At 59.9% G+C, this 22,030-nt stretch overlaps 1 protein-coding gene across 2 annotated transcripts in view; it reads left to right on the top strand.

Annotated features, from left to right (window-relative positions):
• The window catches only part of CACNA1C (calcium voltage-gated channel subunit alpha1 C), a 477,743-nt gene that overhangs the window by 266,297 nt on the left and 189,416 nt on the right, over positions 1-22,030 (top strand). For both annotated transcript variants that reach the window (XM_024128968.3, XM_028490773.2), the window contains exon 4: positions 20,707-20,846. In XM_024128968.3, the coding sequence (XP_023984736.2) occupies positions 20,707-20,846 (140 nt within the window). The remainder of the gene's footprint in view (positions 1-20,706; positions 20,847-22,030) is intronic.

Genomic DNA, 22,030 nt, shown 5'->3' with positions numbered 1-22,030 from the left:
CAGCCCGTGTAGGGCACCGTGTCGGCCGACCCCCCTCCCGCCCCATGCTCTGGGAACAAGACCCTGGCCTCCCATCGTCCCCGGCAGGAAGGGGCGGAGAGCCAGCCCCCACCCGGCACTGCCCAGGCGTCTGGCTTTAGGCGGTTTTCAAGACGTGGACCCGCGAGGTTCGTGACGATGGCTCATTCCCAAGAACAGTGATTTCCGTGGATCACTGTGCAGAAGCGGCCAAACACTTAAAGGGAACGAGAACAGACGTGCCAGGAGTACAAGCGCCCGGCCCTGTGTGCGTGAGCGCCTGCGCGCGCGCGTGTGTGCAGACACGTGCGTGTGAGCGCCTGCGCGCGCGTGTGTGCGGACACGGGTGTGCGTGTGAGCGCCTGCGCGCGCGTGTGTGCGGACACGGGTGTGTGTGTGTGAGCGCCTGCGCGCGCGCGTGTGTGCGGACACGTGCGTGTATGTGTGAGCGCCTGCGCGCGCGCGTGTGTGCGGACACGGGTGTGTGTGTGTGAGCGCCTGGGCGCGCGTGTGTGCGGACACGGGTGTGCGTGTGAGCGCCTGCGCGCGCGCGTGTGTGCGGACACGGGTGTGTGTGTGTGAGCGCCTGCGCGCGCGCGTGTGTGCGGACACGTGCGTGTGAGCGCCTGCGCGCGCGTGTGTGCGGACACGGGTGTGTGTGTGTGAGCGCCTGCGCGCGCGCGTGTGTGCGGACACGGGCGTGTGTGTGAGCGCCTGCGCGCGCGCGTGTGCGGACACGTGTGTGTGTGAGCGCCTGCGCGCGCGCGTGTGTGCGGACACGGGTGTGCGTGTGCGCGCGCGTGCTTCCCAGGAGATGACCCTGTGAGGATGGCTCTGTCCTTTGCCGCCTCTCCTCTGACGTGGATTTTTCTCGCCTTTCTCTCCTTTGCGGGACAAGCCCAGCCCCCGCCGTGACTGCCAGGCTCTGTCACTCTTCGGAGAGACCTGTCCTGCCCGGCTGGGAAGGGTCTGGGTAAATCCCACCATCGTGGTGCCCCCAAACCTCCCGGGTGGGTGTGCGGGTGTCGCCGGCTCTCCCCAGCAGAGCGCCGCCTCTTCTCAGCCTCCTGAACTCGGCAGCCGTCAGGCGCTGCCAGTGCTGGAGGGGCGGGGAAGGAAAGCGGAATCAGCGCACCCGAAGCCCAGCGCCGCCCCCATCCAGCAGGACCCCTGGCAAGGCGGCCGTGAACGTGATCGTGTGGGGGGGCGACTCTGCAGACCTCACAGTGCACGGGCAGCCGGAGCTCCGGGCCTTCGGCCTTGAGGCCCTCGCAAGGCCCGTTTAGGATCAGAGAATCGGGGCCGGAGCTGCTTCTACTTTCCTGGTTAGAAACCGCAGAAAACCGCTTCAGAAGCCTTGATGCTTCCGGCTACAGTGGCTCAGCTGGCAGTGTGTTCAGAACCGGTCAGACCCTGAGAAGCAAGGCCCGCAGCCCCGTGCTGTTCCCCGTCCACCCCTGCCCGGCCCTGAGGTTGCCCTCCAGTTGCTCCAGAAACCAGGCGGCGTGGCCACCCTCCACCTTCCAAACCAGGGGCCCCGGCATGTCGAGCTCGCTGAGATGCGTCACGGTGAGGAAAAGGCTGCTGAGCCGCCGGTGGCTTGGGGGCGGAGGGGAGCACCCACCGGGCAGCTGCCCCGCCCACGTGGAGGCCCCCTTCTGCAGTCCTGCCACGTGCCTTTACATCCATGCAGCCTCAGAAAGGAGACGAAAGCGGCCCTGCTCCTGCGGTGCCCCTGGGGGAAGAGTCGCGAGGGAGGCACGCGGGGGCGGGGTGAAGCTCTGTGGTGACGGGGCTCCGCTGCCCGCTTCTTGGTCGCAGAGTTGGGCGAGCACCCTAGAAGGGCGCCCCCGGGAGCTCGGGGTGAGCCTGCCGGTGCTGTGCGGTGGAGCCCCTGCCCCAGCGAAGCTCCCAGGCAGGCACCAGCCCTGGGGCGGCACCCGTGAGAAAGTGTCCGAGCATGAGTCGGTGACTTGCCACCCCCTCGGTGCTTCTTGGGCCCTCCCTGGACCTTTTGAGGGGTGGAGCCCGGGGGAGGGGAGGGGTGCGGGGCAGCAGGTGGGAGTCACGTGGAGGGCGAGGGCGTGGCCGGACGCGCCGGGCCGGGGCGCCGAGGGTGCTCTGCTGCCAGCTCAGAGCCCTGGCCCTGCCACCAACCCATCAGCCTAATGGAGCCACCTCCAGCCCGTGGCGAGTGCGCGGGCAATCTTACTTTTTTGAACCAGGGAATAAATAAGTATCTTGATCAGCATGTAAATCAGAAGATATTTACCAGACGCCTGTCAAAAGGCTTTACCGCATTTTCAAACGATGGAAGCCAGAAGGAGGGGCTGTGCTGGAGGAAAAGACAGTGTCCGACCCCAGGGGTCTCCAGTCTGCTGACTGTGACCCAGCACATGGTTCTGGTTCTACACGGTGGTATCGTGGGGTCGGTAAGACGCGGTGGCACCGAGGAAAGACCGAGAAACATGCAGGTTTGCCCAAATCTGACAAATTGAAACGTAGGTGACTTTTATAGTGTAAGCTGGGAGGCTGGGAGAAAGAGACATTCGTGACATCAGTCAGCTCTTGGGCCCGCCCGGTGCTCTTCTGGCGAATGGATGAATGAGTGAGTGAATGAGCGAGTGAGTGAATGAATGCATACACTCTGATAAGTTGAGGCCGACCTCCCGCGCTCCCTCCACCCCCTGCCCCTGCATCCTTCCCCCTGGCTGCACAAACTGCCCTGTGAATTGATGGCTCCTGTCAAATGGAACCACCCGAGATGGAAAGGTTCCGTTACTGGCGCGGACGGCTGCTCAGGTCAGCTCTGACGGACGCTCCTGCCGCCGCCCCAAAGCCCTGGGCCGCAGCACCACTCACGGCGCGACCCGCGGCCGCTGGCTCTGGGCTTTGGCGGCTGCTTCTGGCCAGATCCGGCCTGTCCCGTCGTCTCTCCCAAGTCCTACAGCCACGTGGTCCCCGAGCCCCACAGCCCCGCCCCGCCGTCGCCCCGCCCACTGGCCCTCTGTGCGGCCCCTCCCTGCGTTCTGCCTCATCGGCGTTGCTTGAATGTAGAATTTCCCGTGGAGACAGTGGTGGACGTGAAACCACCCCGGCTGAGGGCCATGCAGCGGGACGGAGCCAGAGGCGGAGCTCAAGCCCTGGGCCCGGCGTCGACTCCCCGGGGGCCCTGGACCGGCTGCTTGCCTTCCCTGAGCCTCAGGCTCCTCACCCGTGATGAGAGGCGGTACGGCACCAGCCACTTGGCACCGGAGCGCGTTGACTTACCACGTTCACGCGTGGCCGGCGCCCAAGGGCCTCCTTCCCTCCCCACCCCGCGGGGCTCCACCACTTCAGCGTTTCCCCTGAAAACACTGACACCCCGTCCGGGGCCCTGGCGAGCAGCACCTGGGAGTGGGGGGTTTCCTGAGGGGGTCAAGGACTAAGTCTCGTGTAAACTCCGCGAGGTCACCGGCCCCCTGTGGTGACGATCCTGCTTTACCTGTGCCGGGCGGCTCACCTGGGCGTAGATGCCGCAGAGGGGGTGTGGGTGTCACCGCGGCAGCTCCGCCCGGACCCACCGTCTCAGAGGGAAGCCCGTGTCCTCTGAGATGCTCTTAGCTCTTCTGGGATCACAGAAGCCACGTGGTCTGTGGTGCAAGGGTCTGGCCTGGAACCTGGAGTGTGGAGGAGGCTGAGCTGCCCTCTGTGTGTAGCTGGCGTCAGGGAGGGGCCCCCCAGCCTCCCGGCCTCAGGGACGCGCCGTGTTGCGATGACCTCTGTCCCTTCTGATCCCGCCCCGGCCTTGGCCGCCCCAGGCAGGCAGGGGCGCTGCTGATGGACATTATGTCGATGGACATAATCAGAGCTCGGGTCCCCGGGGCCTGGCATCTGACTGGACCACAGCCTGATTCTGGCCCAGCGCGTGGAGTCCGTTCCGCAGAGGCTGGGGGCGGGGGCATGCCGGGGGAGAGGGCAACAGTGGGGAGCGGTGACTCGGGGGAGGGCGCCCACCCCGGGGCAGAGCCTGCTGGAGCTCCGACCTCTCGCCAGCTGCGTGCTCGTGGGCACTTCTGGCCAGAGGGGTCAGAGGTCAGTGGGACCCTGGCTGTGGTCGGGCAGAGGTGCTGGGTCACTGGCTTGCTTTCTGCATAGAAGACAGACAAATGGTCGACTCTTCCAGGAGGACCCAAGACTCACACCCCACAAGCCCCTCTTCCCGGGTGTGTTGGACACGCCCGCCCCCCATGTGCACCCTGGGCTCCTGCTACACGCATGCACGCGCCCTCTGTGGGCAGACACCTGGGCATCGTAGGCGTGGCTGCGGGAACCTTAACCCTGGACGTCTCAGGGCGTAAACGAACTCCAACAGTGTCCTTTTCCTCCTTTCCGTTTTCCAGTTTTCTTCTCTAGCACTTTCTTTAAGTTTTTATTTCATTTTATTTTTTTTTAACTGAGGTATAGCTGACGTCCAATATTATGTTAGTTTCAGGAGTAATAGTGATTCACAATTTTTAAAGATTATACTCCATTTAAAGTTATTACAAATATACTTCTGTATATTAATTTTGTATCCTGCAACTTTACTGAATTCATTGACGAGCTCTAGTAGTTTTTTGGCAACGTCTTTAAGCTTTTCTATCTATAGTATCGTGTCATCTGCAAACAGTGACAGTTTTACTTCTTCCTTTCCAATTTGGATTCCTTTTACTTCTTTTTCTTGTCTGATTGCAGTGGTTAGGACTTCCAATACTATATTGAATAAAAGTGGCGAGCGTGGACATCCTTGTCTTGAGGAAATGCTTTTAGCTTTTCACTGTTCAGTAGTATGTTAGCTGTGGGTTTATCACATATGGCCTTTATTATGATGAGCTATGTTCCCTCTCTACCAACACTGTGGAGAATTTTTATCATAAATGGATGTTGAATTTTGTGAAAAGTTTTTTCTACATCTATTGAGATGATCATATGGTTTTTATTCTTCAATTTGTTAATGTGGTGTATCATCCTGATTGATTTGTGGATATTGGACCAGCCTTGCATCACTGGGATTAATCCCAATTGACAATGGTTCGTGATCCTTTTAATGTAGTGTTGGATTCAGTTTGCTGATATTTTGTGGAGGATTTTTGCATCTATGTTCCTCAGTGATATTGGCCTGTAATTTTCTTTTTTGTGTGATGTCTTTGTCTGGTTTTGGTATCAGGATGACGGTGGCTTCATAGAATAATTCTGGAAGCATTCCTTCCTCTGCAATTTTTTGGAATAGTTTCAGAAGGACAGGTGTTAACAGTCTTCTCAAAATTGTTTAGTAGAATTCAGCTGTGAAGCCAGCAGGTCCTGGACTTTTGTTTGTTGGGAGTTTTTTAAATTACTGATTCAATTTCATTTCTGCTAATTGGTCTGCTCATATTTTCTGTTTCTCCCTGGTTTAGTCTTGGGACATTGTACCTTTCTAGGCATTTTTCCATTTCTGCTAGGTTGTCCATTTTATTGGTATAGAGTCGGTCATAGTAGTCTCTTAGGATGCTTTGTATTTCTGTGGTATGGGGTTTGTACCTTCTCCTTTTTCATTTCTGATTTTATTGATTTGGGTCCTCTCTGTTTTTCCTGATGAGTCTGGCTAAAGGTTTATGAATTTTGTTTATCTTTTCAAAGAATCAGCTCTTAGTTTCATTGACATTTCCTACTGTTTTAAATTCTCCATTTCATGTATTTCTGCTCTGATCTTTATGGCAGCACCTGGATTTAAAATCAGGTGGTCTCCCTCCAGAGACAGGGCTCCGAACCACCGTGCCCTGAGCCTCAACTAACGCGACAAGGCCAGAGGACAAGGTGGGAGTCCGGCTGGTGGCAGCCGGGCGCGTGTCCATTCAGAGCAGGGGAGGGAAGGCCTTGCTTACTTGGCCCCTGCCGTGGGAGTCAGGGCCACTCATAGGACCTGAGGGATTCCTCACTCCCCAGGGCCCCTTATGGTCTGTGGACCCCAGGGAAACACACGTATAAACTGCACACCAAACTCTCTATGTGATTTTTCGTAGCCCGGGCAGAGGAGGGGAAGGGGCATTCGTTTTACAGATGAGAAAACTGAGGCCCAGAGAAGCAACATGCCTCACCCCAGACAGAGGCCTCTCGAGCCAGTTGGGGTCTCAGCCCTGAGATGGACATAATCAGAGCTGGGCCTGATTATGGTGGTGGGCTGGGCCACGTGGAGGAGAGGGTCGCTGCTGGACCCGGGTCACCGAGGCCCTCGGTGTATCCTGTAAACTAGGAGCGAGGTGACTGTTCACTGACCCGCAGGGCTCCTTGGCAGGTTTCTGGACCATCCCTGAGAACGCTGAGACGCGGAAGCATGAGGTCCGGCCGGCGGACACCGTCTGCTCCCCATTGGGCCTTCCGTGGGACTCGGGGCGAGACCCCTGGCCCGGCTGCCCCAGACCCCTGGGCCTCCTCACCTGCAGAAAATGCATCGTTTCTGACGATCGCTGTGAGGATGGGAGGGCCTTTGGGCGGGGAGCTCTTTGAGCGGTTCTGGGGCGAGGTATATGCGCCAAGACCCCCGTCCCGCCCGATCCCCAAAGTGTAGGAGACGCTGTTACTTCAGCCAGATCCTGGATTAGACAAAAAACACTCAACAGCCAAAAAGGTAAACTATTCTGGTGACTAACAGAGTTAACACCCCAGGAAGACGCTTTCATTTGCTTTTGAATAAAATGCTCAGAATATTTTTCTCATCCTCCCAACCTGAAGGGTCCGGAAATGTAAAACTGAGCAAAACACTTTACAGGGAACTTCTAAATGTTTATAAAACACGCCACGATGGTAATATTTTTCCGTTAACCGGCTTGCAACCATTTTTATGGGATCATCTGCTCAATTAGCCCAACAATTTGATGACTTGAAAACTTTGCTTCATAAATGAGAAAATGTAAAGTCGAAGAATAAAAAAAGACTTACTAATAAGCTCATGTCGCAAAACAACTTAGAGACCACACCCGGTCAGAACCTTCCATACTTGAAGTGTCATATCCTCTAAAAACCCCTTAGTAGCAGTGGTTTTTTTGAGGGACGAATGGGGTTCCCCTTAGGAAACAGGTTGCCCGAGAGGATGGTCTTGGATCGTCCCTGGCGTTCCTGGCGTTCACCCGTGTCATGGCCGCGCTAAGGCGCAGTGAACTTGGCAGTGAGTGAAATACCGTCCTCTGGTTCTCTTCTTGGGGAAATCCATCAGTAATTAGACTCATTTTTCAATTTTGTCACCTAGAAACAGAAAATGCCCGTAAATCTCCCCAAACAGAAATTAGATGCTGCCGATTTAATTACCAACGAGTAAACAAGGTGATTCAGCCTCCGTGAGATGCCCAAACGCGGTCCTCACCGGCTCATTAAACTACCGCACAAGCGATTGTTCACTGCCAGGAGGAGGTGGGGTGGAGGGCCGGAGCAGGGCATCGCAGACACGTGCTTTCACGGGAGGGTGCTTTCAGAGCTGGTGCCGCCGGGGCGGGAAGGGGACCCCGGGGGCGCGGGAATAACCCCGTGGTTGTGGCACCTCTGCAGACACGACTGTGACCCCGAGGCGGACCTTGTCCTTTCTCACCAAGACTGTCTCCTTCCCCCAAGTCCCCCCACCCGCCCCGTCCAGTAGGAAGACGCTCCCAAGCTTCCTCAGGTGGGTTTACCTACGAGGAGTAGGTGGGCGCTTTGGGAGCCTCCCTGAGGTCTCTGGGTCACCTGGGATCACCCCCTGTGTCCCCACTGATTAGTCACAGCGTCCTCTCTCACTCTCAAAGCTGCCCTTGTCTGACTGGTAACCTATATGGTCACCCTGTGCATCCCGCAGGGAGGGTACAGGTTGTAAGTCCGCACCGCTGCGTTGATGGTCCTTGTGTTGAGAGGGGTGCTGAGGCCATGTTGTGGGTCGGTAGGTGAGTTCGTGGTGATGGCTGAGCGGTGTCTGCTGGCGGGGGCCAGGTGGGCGGCAGCTTGAGCACCGGACGAAGCTCAGGAGATGGGGGTTTGCACCCAGCACCGCTCCGGTCATCTCGGGGTGTCACTTCTATCTAACACTGAGCCGGGTCGCTCACGGGGCCTCTCAGTTTTGTGAGTCTAATCCTGTGTCGAGTGGACGTCACCCTACGGGACACTGGAGCCCCCTTCCTCCCCTGAGATTCTGTGGTCCTGCGCTGAATTTATGAGATGGTTCTCTCTGCCCCAAAGGGAAGCGTTGGGCTGATGCCCGCCAGTATTTCCACAGCACTTTACAGTTTACGGAGCACGTCCACGTACGTGGACACCAGCACGTGACGCAGGCTGTTTCCATGCTCCTCCTTGTATGGATGAAGAGGTTAAAGCTGAGGAAGGCCCAGCGCTCCGGGCTCAGGGGCCCGAGGTCAAGCCCTGCCACGGCTCTTAGAGTCTGCGTGGTCTGGGCGAGCGGACCTGCCTTCCACGCCTCAACCTCCTGATCCACGGGCAGGGCTCATCTGCCGGCATCGTGATGTTGTGACGAAGGAAGAAAATAATTCAGTAAAGCGTGCAAGGGATTTGGGATCCGGGTCGGGACTGAGGACACACAGGGTGACATCAGTTCTTGTTGCTGTTATTGGTGGTGGTGGTGGTGGTCCCCGTGGTAAGCAGCTTGTAGCCGGCGTGACGGGGACTCTTCTCAGGCACCGGGACCCGGGGTCCGTCGTCTATGACCCCAGCATTCGTATCCACAAGTCAGAGCAGCAAGCAGAATAATAGGAAAAATGAAGACCGTGTTCGGGGAGATATTTTGCCCACCTGGCACCGGGAGAACACGGGCTGGGAGCTAAAACTCCTGCCTCCTGGCCGCACATCCTTCCGGCAGCGGACGCGGCAGCACGAGGACTGTATTGGGGCCGTCGCCGGCCTCGAGGGCTCCGCGGTCGGGGGAGGGGCCCAAGCCCTCCGCGCCCTCCCCTCACTCGGGACGCTGGCCCTTCCGGGGTGACTGGGCTGCCTCTGTGGGTCCGCACGGGTCAGGAAGCGCCCCACCCACACCCGCGCGGCCTGGGGCGCGTTCACCAGCCTCGCAGGAGGATGCTCACGGCTCTGTGTTTTTCCGTTGTCGGTGGGTCTGCGCACCTTTTAAGCACTTTGCAAGAAAGAGCCAATTAGCTGAAGTGCTGTGTGACCCTGTGGACGCTGCCGGTCCCTCAGGTGGAGGGAGAAGGTCTGAGAGGGACGGAGGGGGAGCCGGGGGCTGGTGGCCGGAGGGGCGGAGGGGCCGCGAAAGAAATGGGGGGCGGGAGGGTGGGAGGGAGGCAGAGGCCCGGGGCGGGGACCGGCTGTTTTCACCTGCGTGACACAGAGTCGCTTCTTCCTCCTTGGATGTTTGGCGTCTTGGCTAAAAATGCCTCGAGGGAACGGTGTCTTGGGGACGGGGAGATGGAGAGGGCGGTGGCACTGTAGGAGGCTCGGGCGGGGGGCTCTGCCCACGTGCGGGGGGTGAGTCCTGTGCGGAGTGAGGCGCAGACCCCAGGCCCCCAGGGCCGAAGCCCCGTCCCAGGTCCCAGGGCCGTGTGTTCTCGGGCTGGAGAGGCTCCGCGTCTAACAGCCGCCTCTTCCCCTCACCCGTCAAAGGAGGAAGGCCGTCCCCGATGGAAGGGGTCTTCCTGACACCCCCGAAAGGAAAAGGAGCAGGATGGGCGAGCGTCCCAGGGAGGAGCGCGGGGCCCCAGGGCGCTGAAGGGCGCGCGGCACAGGCCCCGTGGCTCCCGGAGCACCCCTCCACCCTGCCGCCGTCTCCCTCGTCTGGTGGCTCCAGGAGCCTCAGGGCCCCCGGGGGCCCCCCTCCTGCCCCCCGAGCGGGGCTCAGGCCTGCCTACTGCCCCTCGCTCATCGTGAGACGACAGAAAGGTGTCCCCTCGTTTCCCTAGGAAATGGGGGACTCAGTGTCACCAAGACCTCTCCCAGCACTGATGTCTGGTCCTTTTTAGTGGAGCGTGAGCCCCAGAACCTCGGGAGCTGCGCGGGGCTGCCTGCTGGGGCCCTGTGCTCCCCGCTGCCGGCCACCAGGAGCCCCTCTGCACCCGCCGCCTGCAGCCCCCCGACGGCTGAGCCAGGTCAGCACAGGCGGAGGAGACAGGCAAACGAGGCCCCGCCCTGTCCTGCTGCCGGGATCTGGGGGCGATTGAGGGTGACACTGCAGACAACGTACGTTCAAAACCTGCGTTAAACAAAGCTAAGGGAGGTTCTCAAATAATATGAACGGTGCGATGACCACTTTGGACACACAGGGGAAGCGGGTTGGCCGCAGGTGACAAAACGTCAGCCACGGTCCCCTCGGGTGGGGGGAGGGATGGTACACGTCTTCATTTTCCTTTGGTCACCTCAGTCGTCTTAAATGTCTAACATGAATTTTGCTGTCTTTGCGATAAGAAAGTAAAATGCTCAAGATCATAGGGGAGAAAGGGGCTCGGCCGAGGGGGGGGTGTGGAGGCGGGGCCGACCCCGCCCTCGGCCTCTGAGAGCTGACCGGGGGATGGGCAGGGAACAGACGCCTTGACGGTGACTTTCGCAGCCGCCCCTCCTTTGCAACGCTACCCTTTCCATCTGTGTCGTCACTGCCCTACCCCGCCGCCAGCTCCGTAGTCCACTTCGAAGGCCTTGGTGACGGCTGAGAGGACAGGAAGCTGGATTATCCGAGGCCAGCGCCCAGGACAGACGGAGGTCACTCATGAAAGCCTCGGGAGGCTTGGAAATCAAGTCATAATTTGGCGAGAGGGGTTTTACCTGCTCTGGTTTGGGTGTGTCTCTCTGACTCGTGTTCTAGAAAGCACTTGTTTGGGGGACTGGGAAATGAGGTCAGTCCCCATGGAAAAGCGGGGGGACCCAGGACACCACGCAAGGCTGGGGGACAGGACACTGGGGAGAGCCAACCCGCACGGCTAATTTCAGATCCTTGTCAAATTCCAAGTGTCATCCATCACTGAGCAGCAGAGATACAGCCTGTGACGATGTTGGGTTCAGGGCTGAGTCTAAACATAAGACAAGCGGTTGCCCAGGAAGGACCCGCGAGCTGACCGAAGACGAGATGATGGAGTTAATCTCGTCAGAAATAACCCGCCGCCGAGTGCAGGACTCGCCCGGGGGCTGAGGATGTGACCTTGAAGGAGATGCAGCCAACGCCACCCGAGCGCAGTCCCTGAACCCCCTCCCACAGGTGACCCGCAGGTGTGCGTGCCAGGGCGCGGCCCCAGAGGCAGCCTGCCCGTTGCGGGGGAGCCCGACTCCACAAGCTCTTCCTGGAACACGACATCGGCCCCCCATTTCTCTCAAGGAGGCCCCTCCTTCCTCCCACTTCTGGAGCCACATGGAGTCAGGGTGGCCCTTGCCAGGGACGGGCCTCGAGCCCAGATTTTCCCCGAGTGTGACGTGTACCTGGGTGGCATGTCGGACGATTTTAGGTAGCACATGGACAAACATTGTTAATGGTTTTACTGACATCCTTTTTCATGGCAGGCAACACTCGTGATACTTCTGATTTTAAAAAATTCCTTTCTAAATGTTCATGTAAGAAAAGCGAGTTGATGGAAGGAAACAGTATTCAGTGAACAATATTATACATACTTGGACGTGGCAAAAGTGATGACGGTCTTGAGACATACTCTCTGGGCCCCCCTGGCCGGTGTCCTCTCCCTGAACCCTCAGCCTCTGTTCTCTGATCGTGGATTTCGGCTGCTGCAGGGTCTCCACCTCCACTACAGGGCTGGAGGAGAGAACCTCAGTGGGGTTAGACCAGTGGTTGGCTTACAGCCTGTTTACAGCATCCCCCCACAGGTGGCGACAGGCGTGACCAGGAGCTGGAGGACAGTGCGGGCTCTGCTCTGTAGCCACATGTCCACACGCCATCAGTGGGAAGTGGGGGCCCTGGGCCAGGCGGGTGCTGCATGTCAAACCCTTGCAGAGCGCCGCTGGCTTTCGACAAAAATCAGACGTTCAGTGTGGCCCCAGCCAATCCCCCGTGCAGAGGTGCCAGGCGAAGGGGTCCGTCCGTCCTGTCACCCCAAACAGTGGGGAAAACGTGAGTCCCGGCTCCAGGCTCCCTAGCTGCAGGACGTTGTAGAGGTTACCCAGCCTCTCCCACCAGCGTCCTCTTGTGCATAATGGAGAGCACATTCTTTATTCATCATGCGGTTACTGTTAAGGTTAGAGTTGATGCATCCAGGCTCCGACTCGGCTGTTACTGGCAGCTGTGATTGAAGAGGAGGAGGAGACGGTGGTGGTGGTGACGGTAATGGGATGGTGGTGATGGGGGTGGAGGAGATGGTGGTGATGGTGTTGGGGGTGGAGGAGATGGTGGTGATGGTGTTGGGGGTGGAGGAGATGGTGGTGCTGGTGTTGGGGGAGGAGGAGATGGTGGTGCTGGTGATGGGGGTGGTGTGAGGAGGAAAAGAAAGTGGGGTGAGAGAAGTAGCAGAGAAGAAATTACCTGCCTTCCTGCTTCACGAAGTGGTCGTGACACTCAACATAAAATGGAAGGCTGCTCATAAACTATAATGTCCTACCCCTTGCGCTCTCGCTGTGGAACTTAGCCCCGGTCCTCAACCCTCCTGAACCCACGCTCTCACTCCTGAAGGACACTGAAGGACGGGCACCTCGTCCAAGCCACTGAAATAAGTCGCTTCAGGAGGCAAAGCGTTGTGGGGCTCCCAGAGCCTCCAGGGAAAGGCTCGCGGCTGGGGGGCTGGGGTCCCTTCGGCTGTGGATGCAGGGCTGGGGGTCGGGGCCAGGAGCATTCAGACGGCACGGAACCTGGCAGACGGGCTCAGAGAAGTTTCTGGTTTGGTTGTGAAGTTGTGTCGATAACAGAGAACAGATGTGAGGCCTCGGGCTCCAGTTTGTGTCGAAGTCAAGAGGCTCAGAAGTAGCTCGCAAGCGGGTCGTGCTACCTGCTGAGGGTCCTGGAGGCCCGTGTGGGCAGGAGGGAAGAGGGGCCGGGCAGAGCGCTGGGGCTGTGGGTGCTGGAGGGCGGCCCAGGCGGGGCCTCTGGGGACACACAGAGCTGCCTGGAGGGGGCGTGAGCCCCACAGACGCCTGCGGAACCCCCGCTGCCCCTGCTGCCGAGCCAGGGGCGGAGCTGGGGTCCATGCCGGGTGCAGAGCCGCGATGGCAGCTGAGCCGTCCCAGCACGGACTGTGACTCCTAACCCCCGAGTCGCCGGAGTCGTGTAACTTCCCGCTTTCCTGCTGACACGGCCACAGTTGGGAAGATTACGCGGCTCGTCCCGGGGAAACAGCTTGACTCCAAATCCCTTTCCCTCTGTCGTTTTGCCCTCCACTTAAAGACACCTCCTAACCAAGGTGACAACGAGGCCTGCTTCCGCCCTGCAGGCCTCTGTCCCCAAGGGGAGGAGCTTGCAGAAAACACACACGTGTCGTAAGTGCTAGAATCGTGTCTGCAGAGGGCCCTGCACTGGGCGGAAGGCCGTGGGGGGCCGGGGAGGGTAAGACGTCCAGACCAGGGGAGGAGCAGGCCTTGCAGGTGGAGAAAGGCCAGCCTGGCAGGGTTGCCCTTGCCACCCGTCTGGGTTGGGTGTGGTGAGCCTTCTGGTGTGGCTGGAGCACGGGGTGCTGGCCGGATATGGGGCCGGAGGGACAAGTGGGTTCCACTGGGACCTGGGAGCCGGGCCACGGAGGCGAGACTCCATCCCAGGCCCGGGGCGGGGGTGGCACCGGGGGAGGTGGTTAGGCAGAGCATCAGCCTGGATGCCAGTGAGGCCAGTCAGGAAGCTGCCTCAACACCCAGACAGTGCTGGGGGCGGGAGGAGGACAAGCCGTGGAGACAGGCGGGAAAGGGGGTCTGTTCCCCTGTGCCGCGTGCTGGTCTGCCTCCTCGCAAGAAGGTGGGCATTTAGGAGAGAGTTTTGAGGCCACTGCCGCATCCATTTGGGAAACCACACACTAGCCACAGGTCATCGAGCAAATGCCCCCTTGTCTCCAGAAGCACCTCAGCTCTGAGTGGGAATACCTGTCACCGCTCTGCTCCATTACCCAAAGCAGAGGTGGTGTCCCGGAGCCGGTGTCGTCCTGGGAGAGAGGGGACTGGCCGCGCCCTGACAGCCCGTGCTGCCCGCTGGCAGGACGGCAGCCCTCGAGCCGCAGGGGAGGGGCCCTGGCCACCCGTGAACTGCAAGGGGAGGCTCAGCAGCCCGTGACAACGGCGCGGGACACCGCCGAGCACGCAGGCAGGCCAGGTCTGCCCTGGGGGCTGACAGCTGAGAACCAGCCCAGGAAGGGGCCCCGGGGACGGACAGAGCTGCCGTCGGGGGGACGGGCTGGCAAAGGGCAGGCCGGCACCTGGACATCGGAGCCGCCCGCTTGGCCCTCCTGGGGAGGCAAAGCCAGCCTCCAGAGGAGACCTGAGCTCAGGGTCCCACAAGTGGATGAGTCACGGCCACCTGGCGTCACGGGCGGGGGCAGAGCAAGCTCTGCGGGAGGAGGCTTCCGGATCTTTAGGCTGATCCCCTGTGAGACCGGTGACCTGGCAGAGTTTCGGCCTCCGGGGCCACCAGCCTCGACGAACAGGTGACTGTTCTCTGCGAGGCTGCTTTACTCTTAGGTATCCCGTGGTTTGTCCGGCCCCTTCATCCTTTACCGGAGCCCTGGGTGTTAAGGCCAGGCCGCCTGAACCACCATAAGGCCCTTGGGAAGCGCCTGCCTCGAAAAGCCGTGAAGCGGAAGGCCTTGTCTTCAGCCGCCTCCCGCCTGCCCGCCCACCCCCTTGTCCCCCGTCCCAGGGCCCCAGCCTTCCCCCGGCTCTCTCCACAAACGGCTGTGCTGGCGATTTCCTGACAGATGATCCTGGGGAGGGGGTGGCTGATCCAGGTTCAGCCGTGGCCTCAGGTAGCTTTAGATGAAGACCCTTGATGGTTAGAAAATCTTTAACATCCAAAGGAATGCTTCCTTTTTTTTTCCTTTGTGAGAAAATAAATATAACAAAATTTGCCATTCTAACCCTTTTAAAGTGTACACTTGGGTAGCGTTAATTACACTCACAATGTTGTGCAGCCATCACCGCTGTTTCCACAGTTTTTCATTCCCCGAAACAGTTCCCTCCTCCTCCGTCCCTGGGAACCTCTAATCTACAGCTTCCATGAATTTGCCCGTTCTGGGTGTTTCACAGAAGTGGAATCGTACATCTCTGCCCTTTTAGGACTGGCTTCTCTCTCTTAGCACAGTGTTTTCAGGGCTCACCCACGTTGCAGCGCGCGTCAGAACTTTATTCCTTTTCAGGGCTGACTAGTATCCTTCTGTGAGTGTATTCATCGCATTCTGTGTAGTCCTTCAGCCGCTGATGGAAGGAAAGCCCTCTGAGTGTGAATTTCCACAGCTGGTCTGTTACAGAGCAGATACATGCTGCTTAACACAGACGGTGGGGGCATGGCCCAGCTGCACCACGCGTGCGTGTGTGTGCGTGTGTGCAGAAACACGCATACTTGAAGAGACGTGAGCGTGCACACGTGAACAGACCTGGCAGGCGCTCCCTGACGGCCTGGTCCAGCGAGCTCTCCCCTGGCACCGGCTTCCCTTACCGGGAGGGAATGTTGTGTTCTCCTAGAGCACACACATTAAGAGTCTCGTTAATGAAGGATTTTTCATTATCAGACCTATCTGTGTTTATAGGGCTCCTCAGAACAGCGAGGACAGGAACTCTCTGTTCCTCTCCACATTTGGGAATGTGACTGTGCCTTGTGCAGAGCTGCACACAGACCAGGGACGAGCTTGACAGAGAACTCTGGAGAGGCTTTGGAGTCATCTACCACTTTGAAAGTGGTATTCCAAGTTCTAAGAAAACCAGGGGGAAAAAAAAAAAAAAAAGCACTCATTCCTCTTCTTAAATAAAATCTCAGGCAGAACCCAGAATGTAGAGGCAACAAGAGTCACCCAGGCTGTTCAGGACGAGATGGCTGCGTCTTTTCTGTGTGTTCTCCGTCCACAGCCCACCCCGTGGGTTCCCCAGACCTGATTCATCTGTGCAGGGTCCTCGGGTTAAAGCGGCCGCACTCTGGCTCGAGGCGGGGGCGGGGGGAGCCCCACCTTGGCAGCGCCCCCCCCCGACCTGTACCCGCTCCCAAAGCAGCGCCTGGGGAGCCCAGGGCTCTCGGCAGCATCGTGTTTTGGTGGTTGTTTTCACGCTTAACTAGCTCTTCTACCGATGAGAAACTGTGAGAAACTGACCGGGGAGGCAACGTGACTTCCCAAAGACACAGAGCCGTTCGGTGTCAGAATCAGGGTGGTTATCGTCCACGGATGACTGAGTCTGCCGTGAAGAGGCTTACAATGCGGTTGAAGGGCAGGATGTGTGGACGTGAGGAGAGCGGAAAGCTCCGAGGGCCTGTGCCCACCGGGGCCTCGCCGGCCCACGGGCGGCCCTAAGGAGAGAGCGGGGAGAGGGGAGGGATGGGGACGCGGTGACGAGGAAAGGGCGCGCGGGGCGGGCGGGGTTGGGCAGTGTTGTCGGGAGGGAAGGGGAGGTGCTGGGAAGGGGAAGAGACGGAGCCGCGTGAGCGGTGAGGTCCCCGCTCCAGCCGGCGGCGGCGGTGGGTCCTCGGGAGCCCTGGGCGGCCCCAAGCGCCCCCCCCACCCCGCGGCTGTGCGCGGCTGCGTCCGGCACGTCCCAGCCTTGTCCTCGTGCCTCCTCCAGCCTTTCCAACCTCGACCCGCGGCGGGGCCTGGGATCAGGCTGCCCCAGGGGGGCTTCCAGAGTTGCCGGGGTTCCCGAGATCACAGAGACAGCGCGTCCCGTGCTGGACCTTGGTGCGTTCTCAGGGCTCTGTGACCCCCAGAACCAGGCCCGGGGGGGCCGTGAGAAATGTGAACCCGTGAGGCCAGAGGCACCCTGACATCAGCCGGCCCGGAGAACCGCTTCCACAGCTGCACTGTTCTCCGCCCCCCGGACGTTTCTATGGCAACACACAGTGTTTTGAAAGGATGACCAAGCTGCTTCGCTTGTTTACGTTTTCCTGTTTGTTTTTTGGTTTTGAAGAGAGGGTTGGAATTAATTCTGTAAGGACACCCATGCCTCTAACGTTAGAGTGAATACAGCACTGCTCACAAGAGCGGTGCTACACACGTGCACACCCACGTTCACCCGCCTCACAGGTGACTGTGCCCCAGACTTGGTGACCACAGGCCCTTGCTCCTTCCCTGGGTTCTTGTCCGGACCCTTCTTCCTGGCTCCTGGGCCCTCTCCAGTTCTGTCTCAGACCCTTAAACCTCGTACTGAGGAGTCTGACCCACTCGTGTCTTAGGGGGTGAGCGGGGCCCGGGAGGCAAAGAAACGAATGCGCCTTGGGCATCGGGTCAGGAAGTCCAGCTCCTCCTGCGTCCTCCACGTGTACCTCCCCGGCCTTATCTTATCAGTGTCCTAGTCTTTCCGGCTGGGAGGTTACTTAGCTAACCTCTGAGGTCCTTTTATCTCTCAGACCCCATGGCTTTAAGCAGGACCCTGTCACTTCTCCTGGGAGACAATTCCCAGGATGCGGAAGCGCTCCCTTGGGCCGAGGTCGTCCCGTAGGGGGTGGACCCCAGCCTCAGCTCTCCTCCGGTCCACGCGCTCTCCAGGGCCACCTCGTCCAGCCGCCCCTGCGAGCCCAGCTCCGTGCGAGCCCACCTCTACGTCCAAGTCCAGGAGCTCCGCCTTGAATACAGAACGATGACCCCTCCTCTTCCTCAAGGCCCCACTGCAGCGAGAGGCTCCTCCATCCACAGCCGCCGGGTTAGAAGCCCCGGGGGGGCCGCGCCCTTCTTTCCCTGCCTCTTCTCCGACCCCCACGTGCAGCCAGAAAGCAAATCCCACGCCTTCTGTGTCCCAGCTCCGCATACTTATCTCCAGTCCCCCGTCTCGGCCTCGGCTCAAGCCTCCACGATCTCTGCATGGGCACCCCCGCCCGACTGGCCCATCGTGACCGTGCCGGACGGCAGCGCACACCACAGCAGGGCCGCCGTCTCCTCAGAACGGGAGCCAGGTGTCCAGGCCTGGCCCCAGAGCCCCCGGTCCCCTTGCTCCGGCCCACCTCTCCAGCCCGTCCCCTCCCGGCCTCTCTCCAGCCGCGGCCTCCACACTTCCCCCCTTTACCTCTCTCTCCACCGGCTGCCTGACCCGCCCACTTCAGCTGGCAGCTCTCCATCCGCCGAGCCTTCCCTCCAGGGCACGGCTCACCTGCTGTATTGGAACCTGTCCGTCTGTCCCCATTGTCCCCAGAGCTCCTGGAGGTCAGTTTCTGAGCCCCTTGTCGTGCATCTCCAGTACATAAACACGTCCGTGAATGGCTGAGTGAAGAAGGACTCGCTGCCGTGTCCGTGGCTCCTCTGGTCTCCGCCTGTTATGTCACATGGTGTGGATTAGGGAGTGGGCCTTATGGGGGAAACTGACAACGGCCGAGAGTCAACAAGAGAAGACACACGTCCCCAAGTCCTCCGACTCACAGGAGGTGCACCAGGTCTAGGACGCCGCCGGGGCTGCAGTGTGGGCCTGCACGGCAGTGGGGGGACCCGGGACCCCTCCTCCCCCGTGGCTTTCTCTCTTCATAGAGGAATCAGGAAGGGAAGGCAGCCTCGCAGACGAGGGAGTAGACACGCTGCTTGGTGCCGGGCAGGCGGGGCTGGGAGTGCAGCTGTTTAAGGAACAGTCCGAGATGCGGGCCCCCCTGCACACAGGACACTCGGAGCCCTGGGGTATGGCTGTGCTCCCTGCCGTGGGGAAGGGGTGTTCCGAGCTGGGTTGCTACCTGTCCCAGAAAGCTCACTGTGCAAACAAGAGGGGTCTCCGGCCTCACTGTCCAATGACTCAGCTGGTTGTGCCTCGCCAGTAACGTGTGACTGGATGGAGGGATGGTGGGATAAAGGCATCCAGCACACAGGTGAACACACGAAAGCCCCTGACACGCATGGGTACCAGCTCACGTTTGTTTCCCTTCTCATCCCTGCTCCAACCTTGTGGATTTCCGCAGAGGTTTCTGGGGGTGCAGAGGAGGTGGCCCTGTCATCTGGGGCTAAACGAGGACGCTCTGAATGGCCTTGGGGGCCGAGTGGCTGGACAGCTCCCCTAACACAGTCGTCCTCAGGTGCGTCGCGCCCTCCTGGAACTCGCATTCCCTTTCAACACGGTCCTGATGTACGTTTTTATCCAACATCACCCACTCTTTAAAGACCAGAGGTCCTACGCACTGTGGTTTGTTCCTGGGTCTCAGACCCCTGGGAAGCCACGTCCCAGACCAACTTCAAGATGACAGAATGGGTAGGAGGTAAGGACAGGCCCGCCTCGGAGGTGCTGGTGGAGCCCCACCTCCTTCCCATGGATACCGCTTATCTGGGCCTTCCTCAGCACGTGGACCAGCGGTTCTTAAACTTCAGGTGCTTCAGGGACACCCGGGAATGGTCTGGAATGTGCACTTCCAGGCTCCATAGCCAGAAGATCTCCTCCAGTAGGTCTGGGTGGGGCCCGGGGCTCTTCCCTTTTTAACTTTGCGTCCCCAGACTTCATCCTGCGCTGGGCTGGGTGAGGCCAGCACACACTCAACGTCGCGGGGGTCGGGGAGGGCGGGCAGAGCAGGTGCGCAGAGCACGGGCCACGTTGGGGCCAACCTGACCTCCCTGCGGGGCTCCCCATCAGGGCCCCGGGGCCCCAGGCCTGGGAGCAGCCCCTCCCAGCAGGCCGGGCGGCAGGCCGTACGCCTTCTAGGGATACAGTGGGCGTGGGGCCTGGGGTCTTCAGCGAGCCCCTCCTGACCTGCAGAGGAGGGGAAGCCGGGTCTGGGGTCTGAGGTGGGAGCTTCCTGGAGGCTCCCGCGGAGACGGGCGCAGAGCATCGGTGTGCGAAGGCCAGGCCGCCTCTGCCTGCGGGGGCCTTGAAGGCTCTGCGCCGGGGACAGCGTGGGAGAGCGGCTGCTGGGGAGGGTGGGGTGCCGGTGAATCAGCCCTGAGTTGGCTCTCACCAGCCGGAGTCAGCCCTGCCAAGCGTGGGCTCCGGGGACAGGGCCACATCGCCCAGCAGAGCCCTCTTGGAGAGGACAGGGTGCGGCGAGGGGGAGAGCGCCGCCCCTCCCCCACCCAGGGCCCGCCCTCATCCTGGGAATGCCGCGTCCCTGCCGACCTGGTCTCGCCCTTTGGACAGAGCGTTCTATTTTCTCAAGGAAGAGAGCTCGCCCAGGTCGGGGTCAGCGCACGTGGGCAGCTGCCTCCGTGTCAGCGGCTGGCGGAGGTTTCCATGCTCTGCTTCTTGGTGGCTGGGTATCAGAGACCCCGGCTGTAGCTTCAGGGTTTGTGACTCAGAACTGTGGCACTTTCCCTGCCCTTCTGTCTCAGCCCTTTCCAGCACCAGCTCCTGTCCCGGCATCCTTGGGTCCCCTTTAGATGAGGCGTCGTGCGTTCTCTTCTGAGAAGTACAAGGAACTGCTCACTGATTAACTAAGATGTTTCTCAAAGAGGCGCGATTTTTCACCACCCTAATTTCTGCATTTTAACATTTGAAGACTAAAAAAACCATTCCTGCCCAGTGGATCGGAGCTCCCCTGTGGGATGGACCGTGGGGCTCGGCCTGTGGCCTGGGGGTCCCCCTGATCCCACCGTGGAGGGGCCCCCTTCTCCTCCGCCACCTTGGGGGACCTGCTGGGTCAGAACTTTCCAAATCCCCAGTCTAATGACTTCTTCTCTCTCTTCTACTTGTGTTTCCTAGGAACGGGTGGAGTATCTCTTTCTCATCATTTTTACTGTGGAAGCATTTTTAAAAGTCATAGCCTATGGGCTCCTCTTTCACCCCAATGCTTACCTCCGCAACGGCTGGAACTTGCTGGATTTTATCATTGTGGTCGTCGGGTGAGTACAGCCACCCCTCCCCCCCTCCGCCACCGTCACCCAGTGCCGGCCCCTTCCCATCCGTATCTGTGTCTCTGGTCACAAGGGCCCTGGGCTTCAGACCAGACGAGAGGATCTATAAAAAATCACTTCGGGGCTTCCCTGGCGGCGCAGTGGTTGAGAGCCCGCCTGCCGAGGCAGGGGACGCGGGTTCGTGCCCCGGTCCGGGAAGATCCCGCGTGCCGCGGAGCGGCTGGGCCCGTGAGCCGTGGCCGCTGAGCCTGCGCGTCCGGAGCCTGTGCTCCGCAACGGGAGAGGCCACGGCAGTGAGAGGCCCGCGTACCGCAAAAAAAAAAAAAAAAAAAAAAAAATCACTTCCGATTCAGTCTCCAAAGGGAGAGGAGCTGTTACCCGGAACAGCCCGGGTTGCTGCTCCCACCTGCACACACGCGTGCGCACAGGTGAATCTGAGGCCTTCTGGTGGAGCCCAGGGGCCTCTGTGCAGCCAAGGAGATGCCCCAGCTTGAGGTCTTTTACTCCCTCTGGGCCTCACCTGGCCCAGCAGCCCCTGGACGCCTCCCCTGCGGTGTTGCTGAGTACGTCTGGTTGGGCTGGACGGAAGGGCGGCTCGCACCCGGGAGCCGGGACACCCACCCGCACCTCTGCAGGGTCCTGGCTCGGTGGCTGCCGGGACCGGACAGTGGGACTAGGAAGGGCCGAGGGGACGGGGCCAGACACACTTCCCCGGACACCCTGCTCTGCTGTAGAGGCCAACTCAGCCTACGCTCAGAAACAAAGCGGCGTCAGGAAGCTTCAGGAAACCTTGGAAGTGACGATCTCCTTATCAAGGCATCAGTAACTTCAGGAAAAGATTCTCCGTGGAATGTTTGTACAGAGACGCGCACGCGCCACGAGAGACACAGCTGACCGGGCTCCAGTCACCCGTCCGTCTGCGGAGGGCAGGGTGCCCAAGCCTCGGGGCTGACCTGGCGCTACTTCAAGCCCACCTGCCGTTCACTCCCTCAGCCTTCGGGGTCAGGTCAGCGTGGCATTAGGCTCCTACCCCAAGGGGCCCTTCCCAGCCACCCCGGGAGGATGTTGCCCTGGTGGCTTCCCCAGAGCACGCCCTGCTCAGAGCCTCGTGGGCGCCCGACCTTTCCTGCAGGAAGTGATGGAGCAAATCAGGACCATTTGGGAGTGAGTCC

Source organism: Physeter macrocephalus, chromosome 6 (genome assembly GCF_002837175.3).
Source record: "Physeter macrocephalus isolate SW-GA chromosome 6, ASM283717v5, whole genome shotgun sequence".
Classification (NCBI taxonomy): Eukaryota; Metazoa; Chordata; class Mammalia; order Artiodactyla; family Physeteridae; genus Physeter; species Physeter macrocephalus.
This window is presented reverse-complemented; position numbering and strand designations above follow the sequence as displayed.